General features: G+C 34.9%; 1 protein-coding gene across 1 annotated transcript; it reads left to right on the top strand.

The window, feature by feature from the left end:
- The first annotated feature begins 318 nt into the window (after nucleotides 1-318).
- LOC115712261 (uncharacterized) lies at nucleotides 319-2,536 on the top strand. The gene is made up of 5 exons (XM_030640518.2): nucleotides 319-965; nucleotides 1,055-1,091; nucleotides 1,281-1,386; nucleotides 1,770-1,880; nucleotides 2,196-2,536. The coding sequence occupies exons 1-5, from the start codon at nucleotides 506-508 to the stop codon at nucleotides 2,310-2,312; spliced, it is 831 nt and encodes a 276-aa protein (XP_030496378.2). The 5' UTR covers nucleotides 319-505; the 3' UTR covers nucleotides 2,313-2,536.
- The last annotated feature ends 24,295 nt before the right edge of the window (nucleotides 2,537-26,831 follow it).

Raw genomic sequence — 26,831 nt, 5'->3', positions numbered from 1 at the left:
TGGATTTGATCAAGCATTTTGACAATAATATAGTAGCTATATATTAGTTTGAAAATGTTGTATCTCATCTCAAATATGCTTTGGATGGAGCATAGTTATTTGCTTAATAACTTTATAATTAATTAAAAAAATTTATAATATTTATGAAATTAAAATGTGAGAGAAAATATTAGAATGTATGGATAGTAATATACCATCTCATGTAGTACTTGGTGTGACTTATCATTTCTTGCATTAATGTAAGACCCACTGCGCAAAATTAAAGTTCACTTATTAGGATGGTATTTTTCAAATCATGAGATTAATATCATAAATTCTCTTTTTTCTTTAAATTCAGTTCAAGTCAATTTAATTCTACCCACCTCATCACTGCTACGTACAGCTACATATACTACTCTTCTTATTATCAAATCAAATAATTATATAAACAGATATCTCTTCCTTTCTCTGTGGATCCAAAAGTAGTAGACCAAAAACGAATACAACAACATATATACTGATAGATATGGCCAGTTTCAACACAACTACTACTACTACTAATACCAATGAGATTGATCATCAGATGAAAATTAGTAGTACTAGTAGTGTAAAAAAAGAAAAAAATCTAGAAGAAGAAGTGAAAGTTGAAATGAGCGAAATGGAGAAGAGCAAAGTGGGGATAATGAGGGCTCTAGTCCAAAAACAAGATCCTTCAAATTGTAAGGAAGTGAATGATGATTTGATGATTCGAAGATTTCTTAGAGCTCGAGACATGGATGTTGAGAAAGCATCTCAAATGTTCCTAAAGTACCTAAGCTGGAGGCACTCTTTCATGCCACCCAATGGTGGGTGCTTCACAAACTCAGATGTTGCCACTGATATTGCTCACAACAAGGTGTTTATGCAAGGCCATGACAAACAAGGACGCCCACTTCTCCTCGTCTATGGCGGCAGGCATAAGCAGCATAACCCTGATCACCTTAAACGTAAGTAAATTATATATTTTTTATATATCTTATTAATAGTTATGACTTTCTCTTCTTATTATTAATAATTTCATTATGATGATCATCAGGTTTTGCTGTCTATTGCCTTGAAAAACTATGTACCAGGTAGGTCGTACATTATTACATCTCTCCTCTGTTTTGGTTCAGTAATTGATCATAGACAGTATACATTCCATCCCGTGAAATGGGAAAACGTGTTATCTAGCTATATTCTTGTGTTAATTTTTAGTAAAAAAAAAATACATAAATCCTTGTTAATTATTCGTTATTGATTAATTATTATTATTATTGTAGAATGCCAAAAGGGCATGAAATGTTTGTAGCCATTGGAGATCTTAAAGGCTGGGGTTATGCCAATTGTGACATTCGTGGATACCTAGCAGGTCTATCCATTTTGCAGGTAGTTATAAATATAAATATATATAAATGCATATTTCATAATTAATTATTGTTTATGTACAAAAATGTATTAGTGTATTTTAACATATTTTTGTAAAAGATTTACATTTTTACGTTTAAAAAATATTTTTTTTACATTTTTACGGTTTTCCAAAAAATAACACGAAAACAACATAAAATCAACAAGAAAACAACATAAAAGTAACATGAAAATAACAACAAAAAATAACAACAAATTAAAAAAAAAATTAACATAAAAGACTGTATTTTATGTAAATAAAATAAAAAAAAAATCGTAAAAATGTTTAAAATTCCGTGAAACCATATTTTCGTTGTTTTTGTGCATTTGTGAAATTAACCCTATATATTTTTTATATGTATAAGGACTGCTATCCGGAAAGGCTTGGCAAGTTATTCTTAGTTAATGTCCCCTACATTTTCATGACTGCTTGGAAGATGGTCTACCCATTCATTGACAAAAACACAAAGAAGAAGGTACCTAGTATACATATATATAATTTATTTATATATATATATAGGATTAATATTATTTAGAATCACTGTTTTGACCAATTATTAATTAATTTGGATTCTACATTTTCAAAAATTATATTTTAACTTTGTATTTTCATAAAAGATGATAATTAAGATGGTGACCAAATATTTCTAGTTATTACAAGCTGTACTATTCTAGCACTATTAAATTTTTAGAAAATTTTACTTTTGAAAACCGCTTTTTTTTTTTCTTAATATCTATGCATAATAAAAGAATTAATTAATTACTTAAGTTAATATTAATTGATTGGGCAGATCGTATTTGTGGATAACAAAAAGCTAAAACCAACTTTGCTGAATGACATCCATGAAGAGCAGCTCCCGGAGATTTATGGAGGCAAACTATCTTTAGTTCCTATTCAAGACTGCTGACTAATTCATTCTCCAATAAATATTCAAGTGCTTTAATGATGCACTCCTTCTATAAATCTAAATATATATAATTTAAATAATTTTTTCTATAAATTTAGACTATTTTATAATACGAAAATTAGGGTTAAATAGTTTATTTCAAATGCAGTTATAATAATAAAAAAAATATATGTGTGTATGTACAACAAACTATTTAAATTTTATTTTGAGGATGTTAACCTATTCTAAACTTCTCAATAATTAGCATCAACACACTTATATTTGAAAGGTGCATATATCTATCAAATTATATCATACAACCATTTATTTATTTTATGAGATCTCATCATATATATATATATGGCTTTATATGTGTAGCAGCTTCAAAATATTGTTTTGCCGTTTTGTACAATTATCACTTCTCTGTGCAGACATGGGTCCGCCTTTATTGATGCTATGATTATTTTTTTTTTTAACAAAGTATGAGATTTTTTTTATTGAGAAAGGTACAAGTTATTATAGATAGACATCCCCTATTTACAAAGAAAAACTTTAAATATTTATATATATTTTTAGCATTAAAATTTACTAAAATCTGATTAGATTAGAACATTTCAATATTCACTAAACTAAATATTTTTAAGTGATTAAACCAAAGAAAATAAAATTACAGAAAAAATAAGACAGGATTTTTACGTGGTTGGGTTGGAACTTTAAAGAATCTTAGTTCACGAGGCAATTTTACAATTCTTGTATGTATATTTTTAGCTTGTGGAATAAAGCTCTACAACCCCTTTCATGGAGGATGATGTCATGTTTATATGCACACATGCTTAATGGGTGAGACTAATCCAGACTATTCTAGGGTTGTGTGTAATAAAACTCACTGATGCGGTAAAATACATTATTTTAACGTTATAGTTTGAATTGTTGGGCCTGGTGTTAGAATTTATATCCTGAAAATTCTCCAAAGATATCTCTAATTATATAAAGAGTAAACTTTTGATATATGTGTGAATGTTAAATTGTTAATAATTTATATTAAATATTAGAAAACTCCTTATTCATATATGAGGCTGTGACTTGTAGTTGTATAGAGAACTAAGACCACTTAGCTATGAATATACAGTCAGCAACATATTAAAGTTACGAAATCTTTAATCAATAGTTGCTAGTACGGTTCACTGATGCCCGTTCTTCAGTACAAGTAATCTTGGTTCGGATTACAGATGTAGTTTGACATCAAAGTGAAGGTGTTGTATATATTAGAGATTATATATGACAAGGACCGATATGAATAAAGTTGTCTTTATCAACATGTCATTTCCCTACTGTAAATCTGGACTTTAGAGGATTTTTAAGGCCTTTCAGCGTCGATTTTGGCAAAATTTACTACCCACACTAATCGAGGCAATAGTGTAGGGTCAAACTTATTCGAGGCTATAGTGTACACTATGTCGTTGGTTATTTAATACTAATTGATGCTATATGTACATTATGGCGTCAATTATTAACATATAACCGACGCCATATGCATTAAGAATCAACAATAAAGGCTTAAAAACTAATGCCATAGTATTAAAAATTAATTCATTTTTCCAGTTTAAAACCTATTATAAATTTAGAAATTTACTTTATTAAAATTATATAATAATTAATTTAAAATAAAAAAATATTTAAATTAAATTAAATATTTATTTTTTGAATGCTAAATTAAATATTATTTTAATTAATTTCATGACTAGCTAATATACCTAAATTAATTTCATGGAAGCTGATGACCTCAAAAAGTGATCAACCGACAGTGAGGTCATATGAATTTGATGTTTGCCACGTGTTTGCATAAAAAATAATGAAAAGAAATAAACAACAGGTTTGTTATAGAGGTACGACCCCCTTGTGATAACGGGTAATGACCTACTTTCTTTTTAGTTATATTTATACCGAGAGTTAAAACTATTCAGATCACTATATGTGGGATCTGCTATAGCATCCTTAGGAATAAAAGGTATGAATCAATAATGGCAAAACTCAAGTGTTAAGGGGATGCTAGGGTAGGCGTGTGAGAGAGGAAGTGAGGAAGAGAGAATTTATCAAACTTAGACTTAAAGCTTGGATGCAGGTTTCAGGCTTAGAGGCAACTTAGATTTCTAGGCTAAGGTTAAGACCTTTATATAGGAGGTCGAAAACCCTAGGTTACAATTTAGATCCCCAGATATTTTCATAGTTTGTTAAATAATTATAAAAGACCAAAGTGCCCTTGATTCTAGATATTATTCAGCTATTCTGTTGGGCTTTTAGGGCCCAATTTGTAGCCCATGAGTTGTTGTTCACGTGTAGAAGTGTCCAGGAAAGCCTGCTGAGCACATCTTGGTCGGCCAAGTCTCTGTGGAGGCCAGGCTAGCCGGTCGTGGTGCAGTCCCGGCCATGGGGCCGACTAGGGGTGGCCGGCCAGCTCCTGAGAGGGAGCTAGTCCGTCACTTGATGCATTTTTGAGTGTCGGGATCTCCGTTTATTCAGGTTCTGACTTGGCCTTCCTATTGGTGAACTATACTGCCATGCGACACTGATTTTGCCCATGTAATCATGTCACGCAAATGTTATCCCAATTTATGTCCTCATGGCGTACTACTTTGATCTGAGTACTACTTTGATCTGAAGTATGCGCCGAAGTAAAATAGGATTGGATATTTTTATTTCAGCCAGATTGGTCACGAATGGATGGGTGACACTGATTGCACAACCATGTCGAAGGTCTGTGAGTATGCCAAAAGTACTTAATTTCATATGGTCTTCGTAGGGTTGGGCACTATAAATTTCAGCCAGTGCCATCCTTCAGACGCTCTATCCCTACTTTGCAAATAAGGGATAGGGCAAATCACGTCATGTTCTATCGACAGAACAGAGAAACATAACCCGATTGACCAGTATGGACAATTTCTGAAAGTATGGCTTATATCCTTCTACTCTTGGAGTCGCAAGAGTGTCAATGCATATAGGGTCTGCCTTGGTGATGGGCAAGTTCCTGGCTAGATGATGATGAAGTACCTTTGTCTCGCATTGTGCGGAATCTAGAGAAGAAGAGAAGGCTCTCCACCGACGCTTGGCCAGTGGGGGTCCTATAGGTGATGCTTCTCTTCATATCAAGCCTAGAGGCCAGGTTTTTAATAGACCTACACACCCCGTGCCCGCATCTAAGGGCAAGGACAAGGCTGCCATTGAGGACTCTGATGGTTTCTCTTCTGATGATGATGGTATTTGATAGTTGTTAACATCATGCTTTCGTTCTTGTATTAAATGTTTATGATTACTTTCGGACTTTGCTACTTTCTTTTTGCAGATCTGTCTTCCAAGTTGAGAGGTCTTATCGGGAGACCTTCGGATGAGCCTTCAGGACAGGTAAGGGCCAAGGTGGCCAAGAGTTCTCATGTTGAGAATGTTGTCGGGCCATCACTACCTCCTCATCTACTAGGGCCTACACCAGTTAGACACCATGTGATACGGCCTACCGGCCAAGGTACTAAGAGGCCCAGCAGAGGAGCGAGGTCAATTGTTAGATAGAGGGCTGCTGAGGTAGCCAACTAGTGCATAGTCTCTTCCTTTCTTGGACGAGGATCTAAAGGAGCTAGGTGATAGTGGACCTAGGCTTTACTCTACCGGTCTTCGGGATCATTCTCTGTAAGTTGTACTTTCAACTCTATTCATCTTCTTGGCATTGTACTGGCTGGCCGACCATGTGGCTTCTTGCATGTGGTTGGTCGACCTTGGAAGCTTATGTGGGGAGTTGGCCGATGTTAAATGCCAAAATATTACATATTTTATAGTGTAAAAATACAAAATAAAATTAATTCTTTATAATATTTTCAAGAAATTAATGCAACATATTATTATGTTGAAAATATTTTATTTAAGATTAATTTTATCTTTGTTTATAAATAATAATAGTATTTATGACATAATAGAGAAAAAGAAATAAAAAGTTAAGAAAATGCATTGTTTTTATTTAAAGAAATACAAATTAATTAAATTTAAAATAAATATTTTCATTAAAATTATGGTGATATAGCTTAAGTTCAAAATATTTTGTTTGGATTTAATTTTATTTGTGTTTGATTGAGAAAATAACATTTGTGAAAAGAGTGGAAAAGAAATAAAAAGATGATAAAAATGTGGCCCAAGCACATAAAAAAATGGCATTTTTGAAGCACAAACAAAGGTCCAGCCCAATAGGCCCAACCGGCCCTTTTTTGCATTTCAAAGGACAGCCCCGCCACGTGGCGGGCTGTCATTCGTGCGGCAGAAGCATAAAGGAGCAGTAGCTCCTTTTTCCCTCTCCCTTCCTCACGCGCGCGTGAAGCGCACGGCCCGTCCTGGGCCTCTCGTTTGCCCCACTCGCCAGCCACACGGTTGGCTCTCCTTCGGTCCGGCACCCCAACAACACACCAAAAGTCAAACCTGCTCCACTTTCAGCCAATAAGAGCGAGACACGTGTCCAATGACACAACAAATTCAGCCAACACCACCTTTCTCCACTTGCCACGTGTCAACATGCAACCAATCCGACAGTGACACGTGGCAACTCCGGATTAGTTTATTTTATTTACACAAATACCCACATGCAATTTGTAATAAGTTTAATTGTGCATTAGTCCTTTTACCCTTCTATAAATAGAAGCTTAGGATTTTAGAATTCAGTTAAAGTTTCAGTTTCAGACAGAAAAATCCAGAGAAAACGCTCAGAGCGCTTAGTGTTAGTTTACCGCTTTCTTAGTTAATTTTCTTATGGGTTTCTAAGTTTCCTTATTATTAAGGAGGACGATGAAACCCAGTGTATTTAATTAAGTATTTATTTTTATTTTAATTTTCATTACAATATATGCTTATGATTTTCGCTTCTTAAAATAATTTCTTTCATCTTTAATATCAAGTGTTTTTGATAGTTAGAAATTATTTATGCTTGGTTCCATATTTTATTAAAAATAATATTCTTTGATTTTTTGTATTTACATTAAATTGTTTCACATTTAATGCTTAGAAGTTATAATTTTAAAGCGAAGGAAAATCTATTTTTTATTAGAAAATAATTGGTTTGATTACTGATTAAATTATGAGAATCAATATAAACATAAATATTTTTATATACACTTAAGTGGATTCTGAACCCTTAATAATATCCCCAAATATCATTGAAAATATCTGTTACTGTCATTTTTATCGTTTAAACACTTTATTTTATTTTGTTACCAAAAACCTCACCATTTTCGGAACTAGGTTAGAGTTTTATTAGCTTAGATTAAATAAGTATTTTCTTCGATTTCACGCAATTCCCATGGGTTCGACCTCGTTCTTCACAATCTTCACACTACAATAAAGATTCGTACGCTTGCGAGTTGAATAATGTAAAATGTACCATTTCGGTCTACAACAGCCGACCATAGCGGTCCCAAGGGGGGACTAGCCGACTAGTGTTGTGGTTTGACACTTGGTCGGCCTTGGAAGCTTATGTGGGGGGTTGGCCAACCATAGCAGTCCCAAGGAGGGACTAGCCGACTAGTGTTGTGGTTTGACACTAATGTGTTTTGGTTTGTTTTCAGGCCATAATGAAACTAAGCTCAGCTCGTGATGGCTCTTGGGGATCTTTAGATGCTTTTCAAGAGCGCGTGAAGACCTTGGAGGCTTCTCTCATGGTAAAGGAAAAAGTCAATTCTTACTTGGAAGCCCTCTTGGCAAAGAGGCAAAGGATGGTTTCAGGCTTGGAGACCATGCTTGGCGCTAGGAATGTAGAGAACACCGCCCAGGCTGCCCTCATCTTTGTGTTGCAATCTGACCTTGATGATCATGAGAATAAGTTGCAGGAGGCTCTTGATGTCCAGCAAACCATTAGGGAAGAGTATGTCGACCTGTCCTCTGAACTTGCCTATGAGTTCCAGTTGTACAACACTCGAGTTGTATTGTCATACATGGACAGTAAGGCTTTTATGGAGAGAATGTTAGCCCGTGGAAAGGCACTGTTCAAGAGTCGAATGGAGATAGACCAAGTTGGTGCCTATCGAGAGGGGTCATCATTGAGGACACATGATGAGGAGTTGGCTGACCCACTTGTGGAGGAGGTGGCTAGCCAAGACATTGACCACCAGGCCGGCCAACATGCTGATGATGGGACCAGCCTGGACTCTATGGATCTCGATCTCGCGACTTGAGATTCAGCTCATTCTACCCTTGCACACATTTAGACAGTATTTTTATTATTAGCATTCAACATTATGTTTGTATCACATAAACAATGTTTTCATGTTCCACCTAACCTGTGGCTTTTTATGGCATGTGGCCTTTCACCTTTAGAACATTGCTCGCTTTTGTGTTCCATGTGGCATGTGACCTTTTTGAAACTTTATTTTCATGTCCTATGTGGCTTGTGGCCTTTCTAAAACACTACTTTCATGTCCTATGTGGCTTGTGGCCTTTTTAGTACACTACTTTATTTTCAGCCCCAAGGCCTTCATGTTCGTATCTTTTGTCATAAGCCCTCCATTTTTGAACACTACTAGTATTTGGACCTGTTGCTTTTTTTATCATGGATTGTCTGACCAACCAATCAGTCTTTAATCTTGGCTGTCTTCTTATGGCCTTGACAAGTAAGGGTTCAGATTTACTTTGCCAAGCTGAAGTATGCCTGGATGACATAGAGGCAGGTTTAGTAGGTTATACTAAGCTTTAAAATTTCTTTGTATAAGTTCTTTGTGCTAGTTCGATGCATTTTACAGTATGGGTGCCCCCAAGTGACCATGCAGATAAGTCTCTTAGTCACTTGCTATTCACCAAGTTTCACAAACATTGCCTGGGTTTTGTCTTACAAGGGTACCACAGTACGCATGTGGAACTAAAAGACTAACTTTAAGAAGTGAATCTATGCGCAAGTGGTTCATTGAGACAATAAACAAGAATACAAATATTATTATTCATTAATTGGTCTTTGTTGTTGTGCAACTTACATATATTGAATCTACAAGCCTACATTACATAAAGTTAGCTTCTAGATGTCAAGTGACCACCCCTGCTCGCCTAGAAAAGTAGAGGCCACTGTTGAAGAACAATGGGAGACCACGCCTACGAGGCCATGGGTACTAGCACTTTTTGTACTCTAGTGTTGAGTAGGTAAAACTGCTACTTTGGAGTAGAGTTCTGTAAGCTAGTTACTGATAGTATTTGCGAAGGTGCTCTTCATTCCAGTTTCTTCGTAAGAGGATGAGCTTTATGTTCTTGTCGTACCTTCCCAACTTTTAGGCTCCCTTACTAGCTATCTTTATAACCTAATAAGGGCCTTCCCCGTTAGGTTTGAACACTCCTGCTGCTAAATCTTTAGTCTTCAGGAACACTCTTCGGAGCACCAAGTCTATAATTTTTTTTTTACTCTTGATGTGTTTGTTGAAGTGCCTTGCTACCTTTTGCTGGTAGGCTTGCAGCTTTAGGTTGGCCTGTTCTCTTCTTTCTTCTACTTCGTCAAGGGACTCTGCCAGCAGGTTGTTTGTTTGTTGGTCATAGGTTGTTCTCCTGTGAGATGATGGCATTAGTTCTACAGGTAACATAACCTCGTAGCCATAAGCTAGAGCAAATGGAATTTTCCCAGTGGCTGTCTTCTTGGTAGTCCTATGCGACCATATGACCTCTGGGAGCAGTTTAGGCCAGTTGCCTTTTGCTTCCTCAAGGCACTTCTTCAGGGTGTCCTTAAGGGTTTTGTTGACAGCTTCTACTTGTCCATTTGCTTGAGGATGGGCCACGACAGAGAAGCTTTTGATGATGTAATGCCTGTTGCAGAAATCAATGAACATGTCACTGTCGAACTGCTTACCGTTGTCTGACACAATCTTTTGGGGATGCCCGAATCGACATATTATGTTCTTCAATCTGAATGGCATGACTTTATAATAATACAGTCCTATATTTGTCATGAAGCTTATATGCTCTTAATCTGGGACATGCATTTTTATCTGGTTATAACTAGAGTATGCATCCATGAAAGTCATTAGTTCATGTCCTACTTTTGCATCTACCAATTGGTCGATCCTCAATAATAGAAAGTAGTCTTTAAGGCAAGCTTTATTTAATTCAGAGAAATTTATACAAGTTCTCCATGTCACATTTGGTTTCAGAACAAGCACTGGGTTAGATATCCACGAGGGATAAAATGCTTCTCGTATGAAGTTATTAGTCAGCAGTTTGTCAACCTCTTCTTTTAGTGTATTTTGTCTTTGGGGATCTAAAGGTCATCATTTCTAGCATTTTGAAGGATAAGCTGGGCCAATGTTGAGGTGATGTCATATCACATTCGGGTTAATTCCAACCATGTTTGAATGGCTCTAAGAAAATTGATCTTGGTTTACCTTTAGAAAAGTGATTAGTGGCTATTTTAGTTCTTCCTCCAAACCCTTCCTAATGTTTAAACATTTAGTAGGATTGTTTGGATCTAAATTCACCTCTTCCAATTCTTCAATAGGCTTGAGTTGGTTGTTTTCATCAAGGATTTTAGGATCCAGATCTTCCATCTCTTTCTTGTTTTCTTCTATCAAAATCACCATCAATTGATGATTTTCCCTTCTATTTTTCAATTCCACACTATAGCACTGACAAGCTAATAATTGTTCGCCTTTAACAATCCCTACTCCATAATGGGTGGGGAATTTTAGAGACAAATGTTTAATTGAGTTTATTTCCCCCATTCCTATTAAGGTTGGGTGACCTATTAGTATGTTGTAAGCCAAAGGGATATCGACAACTATAAATTCTTGCATTTGAGTTGTGGACAATGGTGGCTCTCCCATGGTGAATGGGAGATCGATTCTGCCTAAGCTTGCGACAGTATCGCCTGTGAACCTGCATAGGTTAACCATGAATAGTTTCCACCTTGCTTCCTCTAAGCCCATCTTCTTTAAAGTCTCTTTGTAAAGAATATTGATGGAACTCCTATTATCTATGACAACCCTCTTTATCCTCTTATGAGTGAGTTGCACCATTATTACTAGAGGATCTGTGTGATGAAATCGTACATGCAATGCATCTTTATCAGTAAAGATAATGGGAGGTTCATCAGATTTGCCTCTTTTTAGAGGTTCTGGAGTGAAGGATGATTTCTCGTTTTTCACTTCATTTATATACCTTTTCTGTGCATTGTTGATGTTTCCTGTGAGGTGTGGCCCTCCAGAATTGACCAAGATATCCTTTCCCTTAATGGGGGGAGGTTTTAATCTTTGATTATTCAGGTTATTGGGTAGATTCTGTTCATTTTCTTGGGGCCTCACATACTGCCTCAAGTAACCTCGCGAGATGAGATTTTCAATCTCGTCTTTTAGCTAAAGGCATTCTTAAGTGGTATGCCCAATGTCTTTATGAAAACGGCAATATTTATTAGGATCTCACTTTTTTCTTGCATGTCTCATTGGATCGGGTCTGCAAAATGCGACCCAATTTTCATTGGCGATATAGATATTTTTGCGAGTTTTATTCAACTCCGTATACACTGAGTATATTGGAACATATTTGTCATGCTTCTTTTGTTTCTTTTTATCTTTTAATGAGTCTCTTGACTCATCCTTTCTCTTAGCATTTGAGCCAGTAGGATTTGAATTTTTGGCTTTGGTTATCACAGTACTCGTTGTTGTAGTGCTTGTGCTGGATTTCTCTCCTTAGCCAGAATTTAGTAGTTTTATTTCATTACATTCTTCTTCGTTCCGCACAAAAATTTATGCTCTTTCATTGAACTCGTTAATGTTTCTAACATGACAACCTTGCAAATCATCCCATAAATCTCCCCCTGTAGTTGACAAGTCAGTTATTATTCGAGCTTGAAGAGCTGTTAACTAAATACTATCATTCAAATTCCTAACTTTGGCTGCGGCCATAGTAAAATGGCTTAAGTATGCTTTTACGGATTCTCTTGGTTGCTTAACATTGGTTCGCGAAGATGTTTTCGGTCTTCAATCTCTTACAGCTTGGAATTACTTTTTGAAGTCCTTTGATAATTGCTCCCTAGAAGTTATGGAATGGTTGGTAAATTTGTCAAACCAACTACTTGCAGCTTCTGTTAGGGAAGTTGGCAATAATATGCATCGCAAGTTATTTGAAATATTACTTCCTCGCCTTATGGTATTGAAGTTGTTCAAGTGAGCCACATGATTAGTTGTACCATCATTAGGGGTGTTCATTAAACTGTCCAAACCGCTCAAACCGCCCGCACCGCACCACACCGTAAAAAAAATATGGTTTGAAATTCTTTGCGGTGTGGTCGCGGTTTGAACTTATCCTAAATCGTGTTGTAATACCCTAGATTTAAGAAATGGATTAGGAAAACCCTAACTAGATAATTATGTATAATTGAGGAAATTAAAGCGGCGCTTGATTATCGCTCCAGTACTAACCCTTCCTTCAGATAAGGAAAAGTTTGTTGTTTATTGTGATGCCTCGAGATAGGGTCTCGGATGTGTGCTTATGCAAGCTGGAAAGGTAATAGCCTATGCTTCTCGGCAGTTAAAGGAGTACGAGCATGTTGGAAATTATTTTACCAGGATCTTAGATCTACTCACAAGTATGTTGATTAACACCCTAAATATGAACTTTTAAAACGATTATAAAATTAAACAGATATAAAGTATGAGAAACCTTACATTGGGTGCAGCGGAATAAAATGTCTCCTTCTGTTCAGATCTCTAACCCTTGTATCCTTTCTGTCGCAGAGTATTATCAAGATCTGAACCTGGATCTCTTTCTCTCCTTTCTTTAGTGTTGAATCTCCTTCTTGTTGAATGTCTTTCTTCACGATCTTCCTCACTATGATTGAGGTATTACTTGCTGTGTGTGGGCACTACTCTATCACTAAGAGGTTCGAAATTATTCAAGGAAGAAGAAGAAGGTGAAGGTGGCGGCTAGGTATAGAGAGAGAGAAGGCTCAGGTTTTTCTCTGAAAGAAACAAGATGTGAAAGTCTATTTTTCCTGAAGCCTTCACTATCTATTTATAGCATACCACATAGGGTTAGGTTTGAATTATTTGGCATTAAAATAATGAAAATATCAGATGATAATTCCTATAAAAGTGGCCGGCCATGGCTTAATAGACTTGGGCCTCACTTTTGCAATTTTGCTGGTCCACCATGGGAGAACCACCATTGTCCACAACTCTAATTCAACCATTAAAATGCCAATTCTAACTATTTAATAACTATAAATAATTATTAAATAATATTGTCATTTGTCATATTTATTAATTGGACCATACGAAGTATCTTAATTAACAAATATGCCTTAAGACCTTTTTCTTTACAATTTTGCCCTTACTTAGTGAAAAATTCACAAATAGACATAGTCTAATTTGAGAATTATAATCGATTAATCAAAACCAATTAAATGAGTCTTACAAGTAATATTGTCTCAACTAGTGGGGGGGGGACCATGGGTCTATATAACCGAGCTTCCAATAAGCAGATGAAGAATTTATAACCTAAATTCACTGACTTATTAATTCTTCGTTGAATCCACGCATAGAACTTAGAATTTCACTCTCAGTATATAGAACGCTCTATATGTTCCACTATATAGACACGTCATTAGTTATCCATTGTTATAATCCTAATTTGATCAATGATCCTCTATCTGAATGATCTACACTGTAAAGGGATTAGATTACCGTAACACCCTACAATGTATTTTATCCTTAAAACACTTAACCCCGTATAAATGATATTTCAGCTATGTGAAATGAGTACTCCACCATTTATTTTCGTTTGGTCAAGCTCGAAGGAAATCATCCTTTACTTTCTATTCGCCAGATAGAAGCTATAGATTCCATATTTATGTTAGCGCTCCCACTCAATTGCACTACCGTGTTCCCAAAATGTACGTATCACCCTGACCCAAAAGTAGGCTTAACTAACAAATCAAAGAACACGAATAACACTCTTGAGATTGAGCCTAATCATAACAGGATTAAAATCATTTGATCTAGGATCAACTAGGCGATATTGACTTGAATAGATATTACGGTAAGTTTAATAAATCTATGTCAAAGTTCAATATCGGTCCCTTCCGATGCATACTCTATGCACCCAACCTGAGCTTTACTTTAACCAATGCTCCGGAAAGAACATAGCATTTAACAAATGCAAGTAAACTCTGTTGTAGATTATCATATCAGTAAAACCCCGTGTTTGATAAATCTAGGAATCTTTATTCACATAGTCATGTTTACTTTCCAATGTGTTGACAACACAATAAACAGGATCAAGTATGTGAAAAGGGTTTCAGATGAATTTATAAATCAAATAGACAAGCAGTTGATATCATGAACCAAAACATATAAATGAATGAAAAATACTTCTCTTTCTTTATTGATATTGAATAAAATTGGGTTACATTGAAATAGAGTTTTATTTAGGGCATAAAACCCAACAAACTCCCACTTGCACTAATATAAACTAATCAATACATATCAATTAATCCTAAATTCTGACGGTGCTTTTCAAATGCAGTTACAGCCAAGACTTTGGAGAATGGATCAGCTAAGTTGTCTTTTGTGTCCACTTTCTCAACCAGTACATCCCCTCTTGCCACATATTCTCTGATGATGTGATACTTCCTTTCTATGTGTTTGCTTCTCTTGTGGCTTCAAGGTTCCTTACTGTTGGCTATTGCTCCATTATTATCACAAAGTAGGACCAGAGGCTTTTCCATTCCAAGCACAACACCGATACTGGTGAAGAACTTTTTTCGCCACACAAGCGCTTTAGCAGCTTCTGCTGCAGCTATGTATTCTGCTTCCATCATAGAGTCTGATATCGCGGTTTGTTTAGCACTTCTCCAAACCACTGCTCCACCCCCAAGAGTAAACACCATCCCAGATGTAGATTTCCTGTCTTCAAGACATGCTTGGAAATCTGAATCAGTATAGCCTATGGGATTTAAAGCACCACCCTTGTAGACTAACACAAGATTCCTTGTACTCTTTAAGTATTTCAGAATATACTTAACTGCATTCCAGTGTTCCTGACCTGGATTTGAATTATTTGGATTTAAAATAAAGAAAATATCAGAGGATAATTCCTATAAAAGTGGTCGGCCATGGCAGTATGGATTTGGGCCTCACTTTTTGCAATTTTACAGTTTTATCACTTTTTCATCTGATTTTCTCAAAAACGCCAATTTTCAATTCAACCATTTTAATGCCAATTCTAACCATTTAATAACTATAAATGATTATTAAATAATATTGTCATTTATCATATTTATTAATTGAACCATAGAAAGTATCATAATTAACAAATATGCCCCTAAACCTATTTCCTTACAATTTCGCCCTTACTTAGTGAAAAATTCACAAATAGACATAGTCTAATTTGAGAATTATAATTGATTAATCAAAACCAATTATATGATTCTTACAAGTATTATTATCTCAACTAGTGGGGGGACAATGGGTCTATATAACCGAGCTTCTAATAAGCAGATCAAGAATTCATTACCTAAATTCACTAACTTATTAATTCTTCATTGAATCCACGCATAGAACTTAGAATTGCACTCTCAGTATATAGAATGCTCTATATGTTCCACCATATAGACACATCATTAGTTACCCATTGTTATAATCCTAATCTGATCAATGATCCTCTATATGAATGATCTACACTGTAAAGGGATTAGATTACCGTTACACCCTACTATGTATTTTATCCTTAAAACACTTGACCCCGCATAAATGATATTTCAGCTTATGTGAAATGAGTACTCCACCATTTATTTTCGTTTGGTCAAGCTCGAAGGAGATCATCCTTTGCTTACTATTCGCCAGATAGAAGCTATAGATTCCATGTTTATGTTAGCGCTCCCACTCAATTGCACTACTGTGTTCCCAAAATGTACGTATCACCGTGACCTAAAAGTAGGCTTAACTAACAAATCAAAGAACACGAATAGCCTTTCGAGATTGAGCCTAATCATAACAAGATTAAGATCATTTGATCTAGGATCAACTAGGCGATATTGACTTGAATAGATATTACGGTAAGTTTAATAAATCTAAGTCAAAGTTCAATATCGGTCCCTTCCGATGCATACTCCATGGATCCAACCTGAGCTTTACTTTAACCAATGTTCTGGAAAGAACATAGCATTTCTCTAAATGCAAGTAAACTCTTGTTGTAGATTATCATATCAGTAAAACCCTGTGTCTGATAAATCTAGGAAACTTTATTCACATAGTCATGTTTACTTTCCAAAGTGTTGACAACACAATAAACAGGATCAAGTATGTGAAAAGGGTTTCAGATGAATTTATAAATCAAATAGACAAGCAATTGATAAGGTGAACCAAAACATACAAATGAATGAAAAATACTTTTGTTTCTTTATTGATGTTGAATAAAATAGATTACATTGAAATGGAGTTTTATTTAGGGCATAAAACCCAAAAACCTCCCACTTGAACTAATATAAAACTAATCAGTACATATCAATTAATCCTAAATTCTGACGGTGCTTTTCAAATGCAGTGACGGCCAAGACTTTGGTGAATGGATCTGCTAAGTTATCTTCTGTGTCCACTTTCTCAACCAGTACATCCCCTCTTGCAACATATTCTATGATGATGTGATACTTCCTTTCAATGTGTTTGCTTCTCTTGTGGCTTTGATGTTCCTTACTGTTAGCTATCGCTCCATTATTATCACAAAGTAGGACCAGAGGCTTTTCCATTCCAGGCACGACACCGATGCTGGTGAAGAACTTTCTTAGCCAGACAAGTTCTTTAGCAGCTTCGGCTGCAGCTATGTATTCAGCTTCCATAGTTGAGTCCGATATCGCGGTTTGTTTGGCACTTCTCCAAACCACTGCTCCACCCCCAAGAGTAAACACCATCCCAGATGTAGATTTCATGTCTTCAAGACTTGCCTGGTAATCTGAATCAGTGTAGCCTATGGGATTTAAAGCACCACCCTTGTAGACTAACACAAGATTCCTTGTACTCTTTAAGTATTTCAGAATATACTTAACTACAATCCAATGTTCCTGTCCTGGATTAGACTGATACCTGCTCACGATTCCCACTGCATAGCAGATGTCAAGTCTAGTGCATAACATTGCATACATTAGACTTCCTACTGCAGAAGCATAGGGAATTTTTGCCATGTCCTCTATCTCTTGAGGATCAGTAGGAGACTGTTCCTTAGATAGACGAATACCATATCTAGAAGGCATGTTTGCCCCATTGGTGTTGTTCATGGAGAATCTCTCTAAAACTTTGTCAATGTAGGTTGTTTGAGAGAGAGCAAGAGATCTGTTCTTCCGGTTTCTGATAATCTGAATACGAAGAACATAGGCTGCTTCACCCAAATCTTTCATATCGAATTGAGTGTTGAGCCATTCCTTGATGTGAGTCATTTTCTTGATATTGTTTCCAATAATCAAAATGTCATCAACATAAAGGACCAGGAATACTACTACTTGGTCTTCCTTGAGTTGGTAAACACAAGGTTCATCTTCATTCTGAAGAAAGCCGTAGGTCTTGATGATTTCATCAAACCTTTTGTTCCATAAGTGAGAAGCTTGCTTAAGTCCATAGATAGACCTATTTAGTTTGCAAACTTTCTTTTCCTGCCCTGGAAGAACATAGCCTTCTGGTTGTTCCATATAGATGGTTTCTTCAAGTACCCCATTAAGGAAGGCAGTCTTGACATCCATTTGCCAGATTTCATAATCGAAAGCAGCAGCTATGGAGAGAAGAATTCAGATGGATTTGAGCATGGCAACAGGACTAAAAGTTTCCTCATAGTCCACGCCTTCTCTTTGGGTATAACCCTTGCATCCTATCGGATGATAGTCGTCAGGTGCGTCTACATATTCCTAGACTTTGTTCTTTTTCATGGAATCCATTTCTGAATCCATGCCGGCCGACCATCGTTTCCGTTGCGGACTAACCATTGCCTGTTTATAGGTTAATGGATCGTCTTCAATACCGTCACCAGCGACCATATTGATTTCACCATCCAAGCCATAACGAGCTGGTTTTGTTGAAACCCTCCCACTACAACGAGGAGCGGTGATCTTCTGAACAGAAACTTTAGTAGTAGATTTCTCAGTTGGTTCGACTGAGGGAGTGGGATTGTCCTCTTCTTGAGTGGAAGACGACGGGACATTGGAAGGATTTATATCTGAAAGCATTTCCTCTAGAACAACTTTACTTTTCGATTTATTGTCTTTAATATTGTTCTCTTCAAGAAAAGTAGCTTTTGTAGAAACAAGCACTTTGTTATCCTTGTGACTATAAAATAGTCCACCCCTAGTCTCTTTAGAATTTCTGAGAAACATGCATACTTCGGTACGTGATTCAAGTTTGCCTTCTTTCTTTCTTAAGAGATGAGCAGGGCACCCCCAAATTCTGTAGTGGTGTAAACTAGGTGTACGACCATTCCAAAGTTCGACGGGTGTCTTAGGGACTGCTTTAGATGGAACAACATTTAAAATGTCATTAGCCATCTGTATAGCATATCCCCAGAAGGACGTAGACAGAGTTGAATAACTCAGCATAGACCTAACCATTTCCAAAAGAGTGCGATTTCTTCTTTCTGCAACTCCATTTTGCTGTGGAGTGCCTGAGCAGTGTATTGGGATTCAATTCCAAGTTCAATTAAATGATCTTTGAACTGCATATCCATATATTCTCCACCCCTATCAGTTCGCAAGATCTTTAATGATTTACCTAATTGGTTTTGAGCCAAAGCATGAAACTCCTGAAACTTTTCAAACGTTTCAGATTTCATTTCATTAGGTAAAGAAAACTATATCTAGAGTAATCGTCAATGAAAGTGACAAAATACTCATAACCTCCTCGGGCTTTTACATTCAGAGGTCCGCAAACATCAGAATGCACTAACCCTAGGGGGTATTTGGCATGCTCTCCCTTTGCAGAGAAAGAACGCTTAGTCATTTTTCCTTCCAGGCAGGACTAGCATACTGGCAATTCACCTAGGACGACATTTTTCAATGGACCGCCTTTGGTTAGCCTATTGAGTTTATCAAAGCCTATATGACCTAAACGTAAATGCCATAGATAAGTTTGATCATCATTATCAATCTCTTTTCTTTTGAGGTTTCTAGGTTTAGCTACATTGGAAAGTTCACTGTTTAGTGAGATTTGTGTATTCGGTCTTAAAACATAAAGCCCTTGTTCCATGGTAGCAACACATATTTGAAATCGATTACGAGAAATTGAACAATTTGTACTCGAAAAATTCAATATATAAGATTCTGTTTGCAAACATGAGACACTAATCGAAAATCTACTAAAGCTTGGAATAAATAAAACATTTTCTAAAATTAAAAATCTTTGTTGAAACTTGATGCGGGCTTTTCCTCTAGCTTTGACCGACACTAACTCGCCATTACCAACTTTAAGCTTTAACTCTCCTGGAAGCAGATTTTCCCAAGTTTCAAGCAGCTGCAGTGAAGAACATACATGGTTAGTAGACCCAGAATCAACAATCCAAATGGATTTGTCGTTTTCTAAAACACATGATTCAAAGACAAACGCATTACCTTCGTTTGAATTGTTTAGAAGCCGGGGACATCGTTCTTCTTGATGTCCCTTTTCATTAAAATTCGAACATAGAAGATTATGTCTGATAATTGTACTTGAAGAAGCAGCTTTGCTAGAGCCTTCATGCTTAATCCTTTTTCTCTGATTATGAATTGCAAACCCAGGGGGACCCATTGCAATCAGATTCCGTTCATGGGCTCGTAATTCTGCTTCGAGCTTGTCCATGTCGGAGGAGTTGAAATCGTTGATCATATAAGAAACAACAAATTCATTATACTTCGGAGGAAGACTATTAAGAATGAATTGGACCCATTGCTCTCTTGATAAATCAATTCCTAATAGATTTGCCTTTTGGAACTTTAGATTCATCATCAACAGGTGCGAGTTTATGCAACTACCAGGATGCATTTTCACACTATAGAGTTCTTTTGCTAAGATATTAACTAGGAGAGGATCGGGGTGAGGGTTATTCATAATGGCACTACAACACATCAATAAAACAGAAGTAAGGTTTTGGTTCATAAATTCACACACATGTTCAGAAAATAACAAATAATCACATATGTTATAAAAATACTAAATCTAACATAGTTTATTTTCCAAGGTCTTTCAACAAACTAATACAGTGTCCCGTTTAGGCGAGAGTCAAAGCATCATCCATTGAATAGAGTTGTCAACTCATCTAAAATGATAATCATTCTAGCAACCTTTTATTCGATCAAGATTGGAATTCAGCGTTGTCCCGTTTAGGCGAGAGTCAAGGCAATTCTATCTTATGAGCTTTCACCATTGTTTCATAATTTGCAAGTCAAATATGGTCGTCACAATTAGGGTGATCCATACCATATAAAACACTTACAAACTACTTATCTTTCGAGATTAAACGGCGCGAAATTGCTAATGAACGTTCCTCCATTAGGGAGGATTACTCACTAAAACAAACGCGATGTAAAACAAACAATGGAGATCGAATGTCTCTTGATTAAAGCTCATTATTTTAAAATATGTATTTTGTATAATCTTTTATTCCATATTATAATAATGAAAAATTACAAATTAAAGTTGGTTTAAATAAAAAATCAACTTTCATTAATTTTCAATTATTATTTAAATTCAAAAAATAAATTCGAATAAATATCGAACAAATTTGAAAATATCTTGTTTAAGTTGTTTTAGAAGAATCTAAAAAATCAACTTAAATATCTTTCAAATTCGACTTAATTAAATTAAAATTAAGTTGTAACCACTTAATTTGAAAATATTCCATTTTAAGTTGATATTTGAAAAAATATCAGCTTAAAAAAAATATCTAAAGAATCTTAATAACCAATGCCTAAAATTCCTCAACTTAATTTTGAAATTTTAAATCCAAAAGATATTCATATTTAAGCTGGTTAGTTATAGATAACTAAATATCAACTTAAATAGGAATATTTAATGAAAAATTTAAATTAAGCTTCAGAAAGAATCTAGATGGTTATAGTTCTATATTTAATTAAATACAAGAAAATACATATAGTTTAGCTTAGAATATAAAATTCTTTAAACTATGGTTTTCTTAAATTAATTTTAAAATAAATGAAATTAATTATGTTGCTAATCAATTTTATTAGGTTAAACTAATTTAATTAACCTAGTACAGTTATTAAAATCAGGCAAATGGGCCTTCACAATTGGGGTGGTTCATGTGAAGGGGTGCTGGGTTCAGTATGTCGTACCCACTTTTATGGCTCCCAACTCTCACACAAGGCCCAAAAAGAGAAATTTAACCTTAAAATGAACAACTGTTATTAATTGAATAGGCCCAAAACTAAATGGGCCTAAATAAAATCTATCAAGAACTATGATATTTTATTTAGCAACAAAAACCTATATGCATCTATAATTAAAATTAAACACATAGGCTCACACAGGCACACAATTTGGATGGATCCTATCATGTTGCTAGGTCATACACAGATGAAAGAAGATTGTAAATATACCCGTTACAAATTATTTACTTGACCAAGGGAGCCATGAGTTAAAATCAGATCATTGGATCTGTCAACAAGTTAACCATGGCTATTTGCAATCAAGCAATAATAGGTTTTAAAAACTTACAAACAAGCTAAAAACACATACTCTTGCAACAAGGTTAGCTGGATAGTTGAATGTATGATTTATTTAATTTTAAATAAATAATTTCAAAAAATTAATTAAATAAAAAAATTTATTTTCGAAAAATAATAAAATAAATAAAATTTAAATATTTTTGAAATTAATAAAATAATATTTAAAATTAAACCTACAATTTTGAAAAATTAGGTTTCAACCAACCTAAATATCATTTCAAAATTTACTAACTACTTTTAAAAATTTAATGTTATTTTATAAATAAAAATTAAATAAAAATTAAAAAAGATAAATAAATATCTTTTTTAGATTTTATAATTTAATTTAAATAAATAAAATAACAAAATTTAAAAGTTAGCAAAATATCTTACATCTATTTAAAATTACATGATTATAGTTATCTTATTTTAAATATAAATAAGGTCAAATTATTTAAGTCAAATTATTTAAAAAAAAATTAATTTAAAAATTTAATATCTGACCTTAAATTTAAAATTAAGATAAGATATAATCAAATTTAAAAATAAGATAGATAATTAAGCAAAAAAGATAGATATTTACCTTTTTCAAATTCAAATTACACTAATATCATGAATTAATTTAAAAAAATATTAATTAATTTAATTATGATATTTAGAATTGAATTAGGAATAGTAAATGTTTAAATACAGAACTACACAAAAAATCGGAAGTTAAATCCATGAAATAGCATGAAAAATCGAAGAAAAACGAAAAAATTGCAAGTTGTACGGACGGTATGCTGTGCATACTCGTCCGCGCGCGCAGGGGAGTGCACAGCCGAGGTTTCTCGGTGCTGGGAGGGTTCCAGCATGATTTCCGCATGCGGAACCCTGTTGCATGATTCCTGATTTTTTTCGAAACTTCAAAAAATCATAACTAATTAAAATTAAATCGAAATTGAGTTCTGTAAAAAAATAAATTGCTTAATTTTTTTCCATACTATCCAATAAAAATAATTCCAGAAACAGATATTCAATTATTTTTCACGAAAATTCACAAACATCAATCAATCATCATATAACACTCAATACAACATGATACCATCCAAAACATCAAACAATCATTTTAAGTCCAAATTTCTTGCAAGAAAATCAATTACCATGGCTCTGATACCAGTTGTTGGAAATTATTTTACCAGGATCTTAGATCTACTCACAAGTATGTTTATTAACACCCTAAATATGAACTTTCTAAAACGATGAAATAAACACATATAAAGTTTAGTAAACCTTACATTGGGTGCGGCGGAATAATATGACTCCTTCCGTTCAGATCTCTAACCCTTGTATCCTTTCGGTCACAGAGTATTGTCAAGATCTGAACCTGGATCTCTTTCTCTGATTCTTTAGTGCTGAAACTCCTTCTTGCTGAAAGTCTTTCTTCACGATCTTCCTCACTATGATTGAGGTATCACTTGCTGTGTGTGGGAACTACTCTAATCACTAAGTGTATCGAAATCTTAAGGAAGAAGAGAGAGAGAGTGGGCGGCCAAGGTATAGAGAGAGAAAGGCTCAGGTTTTTCTGAATGAAAAGTGTAATTTTCCTGAAGCCTTCACTATCTATTTATAGCATTCCACTAGGGTTAGGTTTGAATTATTTGGCATTAAAATAATGAAAATATCAGAGGATAATTCCTATAAAAGTGGTCGACCATGGCAGTATGGATTTGGGCCTCACTTTTTGCAATTTTGCAGTTTTATCACTTTTGCATCTGATTTTCTCAAAAACGCCAATTTTCAAATTCGACCATTTAAATGCCAATTCTAACTATTTAATAACTATAAATAATTATTAAATAATATTGTCATTTATCATATTTATTAATTGAACCATACAAAGTATCATAATTAACAAATATGCCCCTAAAACTCTTTCTTTACAATTTCGCCCTTACTTAGTAAAAAATTCACAAATAGACATAGTCTAATTTGAGAATTATAATTGATCAATCAAAACCAATTATATGAGTCTTACAAACAATATTATCTCAACTAGTGGGGGGACCATGGGTCTATATAACTGAGCTTCCAATAAGCAGATCAAGAAATTATTACCTAAATTCACTGACTTATTAATTCTTCGTTGAATCCACGCATAGAACTTAGAATTGCACTCTCAGTATATAGAATGCTCTATATGTTCCACCATATAGACACATCATTAGTTATCCATTATTATAATCCTAATTTGATCAATGATCCTCTATATGAATGATCTACACTGTAAAGGGATTAGATTACAGTTACACCCTACTATGTATTTTATCCTTAAAACACTTGACCCCGTATAAATGATATTTCAGCTTATGTGAAATGAGTACTCCACCATTTATTTTGGTTTGGTCAAGCTCGAAGGAGATCATCCTTTGCTTACTATTCGCCAAATAGAAGCTATAGATTCCATGTTTATGTTATTGCTCCCACTCAATTGCACTACCGTGTTCCCAAAATGTACGTATCACCCTGACCTAAAAGTAGGCTTAACTAACAAATCAAAGAACACGAATAGCCTTTCGAGATTGAGCCTAATCATATCAGGATTAAGATAATTTGATCTAGGATCAACTAGGCGATATTGACTTGAATAGATATTACGGTAAGTTTAATAAATCTAAGTCAAAGATCAATATCGGTCCCTTCCGATGCATACTCCATGGATCCAACCTGAGCTTTACGTTAACCAATGTTCTGGAAAGAACATAGCATTTCTCCAAATGCAAGTAAACTCTTGTTGTAGATTATCATATCAGTAAAACCCTGTGTCTGATAAATCTAGGAAACTTTATTCACATAGTCATGTTTACTTTCCAAAGTGTTGACAACACAATAAACAGGATCAAGTATGTGAAAAGGGTTTTAGATGAATTTATAAATCAAATAGACAAGAAATTGATAAGGTGAACCAAAACATACACAAATGAATGAAAAATACTTCTGTTTCTTTATTGATGTTGAATAAAATAGATTACATTGAAATGGAGTTTTATTTAGGGCATAAAACCCAACAGCTGAGTATGTTGCTAAATGTCTTACCTGTCAGCAAGTAAAGGATGAACATCAGAGGCCTGCAGGGTTGCTGCAGCCATTGAACATACCAAAGTAGAAATGGGAAGATATTGCTATGGACTTTGTGGTAGGTTTGCCTAGAACCACGGGATAGTTTGACTCTGTCTGGGTCATAGTGGACAGGTATACAATGTCAGCGCACTTCTTACCTGTTCGGACAAATTCCTCCATTGACCAGTATGCTGAGTTATATGTCAGAGAAATTATTCGTCTTCATGGTGTCCCGAAGTCCATTATTTCGGATAGAGATCCAATGTTTACATCAAGATTCTGGGAGAGTCTACATCGAGCTATGTGTGCTTGACTTTGAAGGATCATGGGTAAAGTACCTTCCCCTGATCGAGTTCTCTTATAATTACAGTTATCAGGCAACAATCGAGATGGCCCCTTATGAGCTTTTATATGGAAGGAAATGCAGATCACCTATTCACTGGGATGAAGTGGGTGAAAGAAAGTTCTTGGGTCACGAGGTGTTGGGTTTTATGCCCTAAATAAAACTCTTTTCAATATAATCAAATTTACTTATTAATATAGATCAGAAATAACATTTAATGTTTCATGGTTCACATGATTTATTTCATGATTATATGTGCATAATGTATGAATTCTATTTAAGTCCAGAACATATCAATTTGTTAATGATTATAGTGTTGTCAACAAAGTGGAATATAAACTTAATTATATGTTCGAAAGTTTATTCCTTGATTTTTCAGAACACTGGATTTAGACTGACATGGTATAATCAGCGATAGGTATTCTTACACCTTGGATAAGTGTTATGTCCTTTCCTGGACATTGGCAAAGTTTACCAGCATCGTGTTGGGTTTTATGCCCTAAATAAAACTCATTTCAATATAATCAATTTACTTATTAATATAGGTCAGAAATAACATTTAATGTTGCATGGTTCACATGATTTATTTCATGATTATATGTACATAATGTATAAATTCATCTGAAACCCTTTTCACATACTTGATCCTGTTTATTGTGTCGTCAACACATTGGAAAGTAAACATGACTATGTGAATAAAGTTTCCTAGATTTATCAGACATAGGGTTTTACTGATATGATAATCTACAACAGAGTTTACTTGCATTTGGAGAAATGCTATGTTCTTTCCAGAGCATTGGTTAAAGTAAAGCTCAGGTTGGATGCATGGAGTATGCATCAGAAGGGACCGATATTGAACTTTGACTTAGATTTATTAAACTTGCCGTAATATCTATTCAAGTCAATATCGCCTAGTTGATCCTAGATCAAATGATCTTAATCCTGATATGATTAGGCTCAATCTTGAAAGGCTATTCGTGTTCTTTGATTTGTTAGTTAAGCCTACTTTTAGGTCAGGGTGAAACGTACATTTTGGGAACACGTTAGTGCAATTGAGTGGGAGTGTTATCATAAACATGGAATCTATAGCTTGTATCTGGCGAATAGTAAGCAAAGGATGATCTCCTTCGAGCTTGACCAAACGAACATAAATGGTGGAGTACTCATTTCACATAAGCTGAAATATCATTTATACGGGGTCAAGTGTTTTAAGGAATAAATACATTGTAGGGTGTAACGGTAATTTAATCCCTTTACAGTGTAGATCATTCATATAGAGGATCATTGATCACATTAGGATTATAACAATGGATAACTAATGATGTGTCTATATGGTGGAACATATAGAGCATTCTATATAATGAGAGTGCAATTCTAAGTTCTATGCGTGGATTCAACGAAGAATTAATAAGTTAGTGAATTTTAGTGCTAA

The sequence above is a fragment of the Cannabis sativa genome, chromosome 4 (genome assembly GCF_029168945.1).
Source record: "Cannabis sativa cultivar Pink pepper isolate KNU-18-1 chromosome 4, ASM2916894v1, whole genome shotgun sequence".
Classification (NCBI taxonomy): Eukaryota; Viridiplantae; Streptophyta; class Magnoliopsida; order Rosales; family Cannabaceae; genus Cannabis; species Cannabis sativa.
This window is presented reverse-complemented; position numbering and strand designations above follow the sequence as displayed.

What these genes read in the sequence shown, in the direction of transcription:
- LOC115712261 (XM_030640518.2), top strand. Translation starts at nt 506, where the DNA reads ATGGCCAGTTTCAACACAACTACTACTACTACTAATACCAATGAGATT. An exon ending in CTTGAAAAACTATGTACCAG is followed by an intron (nt 1,092 to 1,280) that starts GTAGGTCGTACA and finishes TTATTATTGTAG; the next exon opens with AATGCCAAAAGGGCATGAAA. An exon ending in ACAAAAACACAAAGAAGAAG is followed by an intron (nt 1,881 to 2,195) that starts GTACCTAGTATA and finishes TTGATTGGGCAG; the next exon opens with ATCGTATTTGTGGATAACAA.